The sequence below is a fragment of the Kryptolebias marmoratus genome, linkage group LG3 (genome assembly GCF_001649575.2).
Source record: "Kryptolebias marmoratus isolate JLee-2015 linkage group LG3, ASM164957v2, whole genome shotgun sequence".
Classification (NCBI taxonomy): Eukaryota; Metazoa; Chordata; class Actinopteri; order Cyprinodontiformes; family Rivulidae; genus Kryptolebias; species Kryptolebias marmoratus.
Window position 1 is genome coordinate 29,661,563 of NC_051432.1, and position 5,380 is coordinate 29,666,942.

The following is a 5,380-nucleotide window of genomic DNA, read 5'->3' on the forward strand; positions in this document are numbered from 1 at the left end:
AGACCGCCGGGAGACCGCAGGGAGACCGCAGAGAGACCACCGAGAGACCGCCGGGAGACCGCAGGGAGACCGCCGGGAGACCGCTGACAGACTGCCAAGCGGGAGCAGCTACATGCTAAGGGAAGCAAAAGGCTCGTTAAACAAAGTAAATAAGAAGGCTGAATTAATCCTCCTCTAACACCTGCTGGAATGCATATCGCCCGCCAGCCCGCTGCAGTCTGACAGCGTCCACAGCTCTTACTCACTGCAGAACTCCAAACTTGTTCATGCTGCGTTTGAAGTCGTCCTTGAACTTGACGAACTTCCCCATGTTGTCCTCCTGTTCCACTGTCTGCAGCAGCGGCGTGTCCACGAAGGCGGGACACAGGACGTTGATCCGGACGCCGTAGTCTCCCTGAGCCGAGGCGTCCTGAAACGACACGTTCAGAGCTGAAGGGTTCGGTCTGACGGTCTGACATGGCGAGCTTGGACTGCGTCTCACCGCCATGGCTCTGGTGAAGCCGATGACTCCATGTTTGGTCGCCGTGTAGACGGGCTGATGGGGCGAGTGAAGGAACGCTGGAACGGGAAGAACAGGAGACACTTCAGATCCTGCCTCGGATTAAAGGAAGAAATGTTCTACGTTCCCTGCAGAACCTGAAGTGTCCCAACAGCAGCTCCGGTCTTCAACGAGACAAAGAGTCAAACAGCTGAAGACGAGCTGGACTCAGGTCCAGGTTCTGATGGTTCTGATGGTTCTGATGACGGACGGCTCTCTAAAGTCACACATTCTTTCTCTAAAAGGCTCAGAGGACGCTGTCCAAGTTTGGACAAGTCTGTCAGGGGACCGGAAGATACGACGAGCTCTGAAAGACAGATGTTATCTGCTGGTCTGTCCATCAACAGGAAAATACACACACGTGCACACACACACACCTTAAAGCAGGAATTCCTAACATTAATCTAAAAGCAGACACACAAGGAATGCTTATCACCCGCCGACTCGCAGCTCAACGTTCAAACTAAGATCACTCTCAGCCACCACCACAGCAGGGACGCAGCTGCAGACTCATCCACTGACGTCTCCTGAGACAGTGGATGTCCAGAACCCTCAGTTGGACCCGATCGGTTTCTGCAGCCGTCAGCAGCACAAACACAGGAGGGAAGAGGAGAACGGTGGGAACCGTCTGACAGACCTGGTCTCCATGGAGACGGCCCTGAGACAGGAGGTCAACCCGACTGCCAGGACGTCTTCGTCTCCATGCTCCTGATCCCTGACAGACGATCAGAACCAAATGTTTCAGATGTGCTGGTTCTGGTTCTGGTCGTGTCCCCTGAGGAATCCGTCCTGAGGACAGTGTTTGTGTTTCCAGCCGATGTTCGGACGTAACGAGCAAATTAAACGACACAAACATTAAACACTCATTAGGCTGAAAGCCTCGCAGTTTCCAGGAAGTCCAGAACATTTTCCTGCCGTCCACTCAGGGACGACAGCGTGTGTCCCCGTCCCCCCCCCCAACAGAAATCTGAGGGATTACATAATCCAGCTTCAAATAACACCACATCTCACAGCCAAGCAGCGTTCCTGTTCATGTTTGTGAACATGTAAACACGGAAAAAACACAGGCTAAAAGAACAACAAATACCTCAGAACCAGCAGAACCAGCAGAACCAAACCGGATCAGGGGGTCCGGAGCACCTGAACAGATTACAGAACAGCTTAATGACCACGATGTGTCCAACATCCGTCATTCTTCCTCCTTTTAGATTCAGTTTTTAACAGAACCTGCAGGAAACCTCAGCCTCAGAACTAAACTGTTCTGATCAGGAGCGTGCACGTGTCAGGGGGTGTGAGCGTGCACGTGTTACCTGCCCTGGAGGAGACAGGTGTGAGCGTGCACGTCAGCAGGTGTGAGTGTGCACGTGTCAGGAGGTGTAAGCGTGCACGTGACACCTGCTATAGAGGAGACAGGTGTGAGCATGCACGTGTTACCTTACATGGAGGAGACAGGTGTGAGCGTGCACGTGTCAGGTGTGAGCGTGCATGTGTCAGGTGTGAGCGTGCATGTGTCAGCAGGTGTGAGCGTGCACGTGTTACTGCCACAGAGGAGACAGGTGTGAGTGTGCACGTGTCAGGAGGTGTGAGCGTGCACGTGTCAGCAGGTGTGAGCGTGCACGTGTTACCTGCCATGGAGGACACGTTGATGACTGTCCCTCCCTGCTTGCCGTACTCTCTGCTCATGTGCTCCAAAGCCAGGTAGGTTCCTTTGATGACAGACGTCTGCAGAGACAGACCACAGGGGGCAGCACTGAGCGCTGGTGTTCTCTTTAAACAGGAAGTCAAACACGCAACACCTCCGAGCCGACGGCTGGAGCTGCGGTTCTTACAGGAAACCTTCAGCAGGCTGATAAAAAACTGCGCAGCAAACATTTGTTTTATCTGAAGGATCAGAGATTCAAAGCAGAGAACAGGATATTCTCTCAGACATGTGCTCGAACTGTTCTGTGGTTCTGATGAAGGTCCGAGAACCATCCCAGTTTAACTAAATGTTCCTGCAGCAGCAGAACCTGAAGCCTAACAGGAGGATGTTACTGATTCTGAGTGGCTGCAGGTTCCGTCCACAGACCGAAGACGACCCGGTCCGATTTACAGGAACACTCAGACCAGAACTGTTCTGGTTCTGATCAGGAGCAGCAGGTCTCTTACCAGGTTCACCTGGATGGTTTTCTCCCAGTTCTTCTCGTTGTTGATGCCGGCGTTGTTGATGACGATGTCCAGACGTCCAAACTGCTCCATGGTTCTCTGGAAGGCATCTGTTCACACAAACAAGCAGAGGTTCTGGAGGTTCTGGATCGGACCTTTCAACCCAACTAAGAGCAGAACAGTTTTCACCACAAACAGAAAAAGAACTTAGATAAATTAAAACTCTTTGAGTCACAGCAGCTGAATATCTGAAGACAGACGGAACCCAAACGATCCGGTTTGTCTCTCATGGTTGTGGAGGAGTTGTGGCCCACTCTTCTTTCCAGCGTTGCTTCAGCTCATTGGTTCCTGTTTGTTTCTCTCATGGTTGTGGAGGAGTTGTGGCCCACTCTTCTTTCCAGCGTTGCTTCAGCTCAGCTCTCTGAGGTTCTGGTTCTGGACCGTTCTGTTGTAGAGTAGCTGCTGTGTTTCTCAGGATTTAAGTCAGATTTCTCTGAACTGAAACCAGATGGTTTGATGGTAAAAATAACAAAGGTATGAAATTCGGTTGTCTGCATTTTTCTACAGTCCAAAGCGTGTCGGGACAAAACCTGAGACACGATGTTCTAAAACTAAATCTCTGTATGTAAAGATCAGAACAAAGATACTTTAATCTGTTTCTGCTGAGCCCGGAGGTCATGTGAGCAAAGACACCGCTCAGATCTGATGGCAGCGTGACGTCATGGAAACACTGAAGGGTTAATGAGAAGAAGCAGATCTGAAGCTGAGATGATCTGTCCTGATCCCAGAAGATCCTGAGATTACTGACAAATGTTCAAGAGAACCAACAAAACTCTGAGCTCCTAACAGGACCGGGTTTAGAGCTCCAGAACCGGGTTTAGAGCTCCAACAGGAGCAGTTAGTCTCTAAACAGAAATGACAGAGTAAATCTCCTTGATTGACATTTCTAATTCTTAAAACGATCTAGAACCTGGGTTCTCTGTTGAAGGTTAATCCGGTGAGACGTGGTTCTGTGTTCCTTCAGTGATCGAGAACATTAAAGCTGAGGTTTGTTTTCTGAACAGATTAAAGAGCTTAAAGGACGAAACCTGAGGCGTCTGTCGTCAGCTGCAGCATTCCAGCTGTCCTCTGTGTCCTCCTGCAGAGACACTGTCTGCAGAGGACAACCTGGGTTCTGTTGTTTCTCTGCCCTCCCGGTTCTGATAAACCCAGACCTCCAGAACCTTTCAGCAGATTTAAATTCACCTCCAGAACCGAACACTGACGGGTAAATGTTTACGGACTCCCACAGGCAGGCTCAGCTGAGGGCTTTGTTTACGTCAAGCGCAGACCCACATGTCAGAGGACAGCTGCTGGAGGAACGTCTGAGGAACGTCTGAGGAACTTTAGGTTTTATTTTAGACTCTTCAACAAACAGAAAGCATGAAGGAAAAGTGTGTTTGTGTAGGATCATGATTAATCTTGTCTTTCTGCACACACACACACACCCTCTCACACACTCTCACACACACACACAGACACACACACACCTCCCCCGGCCTCCCGGTGTGTGTCCACAGCAGCAGCAGAACCAACATTCCAGCTGCGATCGCCTGCAGGGATTTACTTTTTTACTTTCCAGTGTCAAACAATGAAACCTTGTTCCTGCCTCCCCCCCGACACACCCGGAACCTCTGCAGGGAGCGAGGAACGTGGAACGTGGAACCAGGAACGTGTGCCGAACCCAGATACTGAAAGTAAGGCTGGCCTGCAGAACAGAACGGGTCAAAGCGGGTCTTTGTTGGACCCAGAACCAAAGTGTGTCTCCTCAGACAGCCTGATAAGAAGCTCCGCGTCACCGACTTCCTTCTCACTTCCTCTTTTTTATCAAGAGGAACTTATAAAAACAGCAGCTGAACCCGACCTGCTGGACCAGAACCACAGAGTGAAACGGAACCGGCTGCGGTCCGAGCGCCCATCACCTCTCAGAGCGTCTCCGTTGGACACGTCACACTGGATGAAGGTGCAGTTCCCTGCGCCGAACTCCGAGTCCAGCTGGTTCTTGCACTGTTCCCCGCAGGTCTTGTTCAGGTCCAAAACGGCCACCTGCAGCACAAACAGAACCTTTAAATGGACTCAGAGACACAGGCCAGAACTCAGGCGCTAATCTTCATCAGCGAGGAGGAAACGCTCAGCAGACGTGTGGAGAACAACAAGTCCGGTTCCTTAAAACGCCAACGTTAATCTGCAGCCCGACCCGGTTCCCCTCTGAGCTTCTGTCCCAGCTGCGGGTCAGGCAGGTTCTGCAGAACCTGAGCTGTTCAAGCAGAGCAGAACCCAGAACAGAACCCAGAGTTAAAGCAGAACAGAACCCAGAGTTAAAGGAGAGCAGAACCAAGAACAGAACCCAGAGTACAGAACTCAGAACAGAGGTCAAGACCAGAACCCGGAGCAGAAGCAGGAGCAGAACCAGAACCCGGAGCAGAAGCAGGAGCAGAACCAGAACCCGGAGCAGAAGCAGGAGCAGGAGCAGAACCCGGAGCAGGAGCAGTTTGGACCGGTACCGACCTTGGCCGAACTCTGCAGCAGGGACTGGACCGCGGCTCTCCCGATGCCCTGAGCTCCTCCGGTCACCAGAGCCACCTTCCCGCTCAGAGCCATGATGATCCGAACCCGAACCGAACCCGGACCCGAGCAGCGCCTCTCTGGCTGCCCGAG

The 5,380-nt window shown here is 51.8% G+C and overlaps 1 protein-coding gene across 1 annotated transcript in view; it reads right to left on the reverse strand.

The window, feature by feature from the left end:
* The window catches only part of hpgd (15-hydroxyprostaglandin dehydrogenase), an 8,317-nt gene extending 2,937 nt beyond the window's left edge, over nt 1-5,380 (reverse strand). The window contains exons 1-6 of the mRNA XM_017404811.3: nt 5,231-5,380; nt 4,645-4,768; nt 2,687-2,793; nt 2,164-2,260; nt 482-558; nt 246-409 (exon numbers count right to left, since the gene is read on the reverse strand). Coding sequence (XP_017260300.1) covers nt 246-409; nt 482-558; nt 2,164-2,260; nt 2,687-2,793; nt 4,645-4,768; nt 5,231-5,323 — 662 coding nt within the window. The 5' untranslated portion in view covers nt 5,324-5,380. The remainder of the gene's footprint in view (nt 1-245; nt 410-481; nt 559-2,163; nt 2,261-2,686; nt 2,794-4,644; nt 4,769-5,230) is intronic.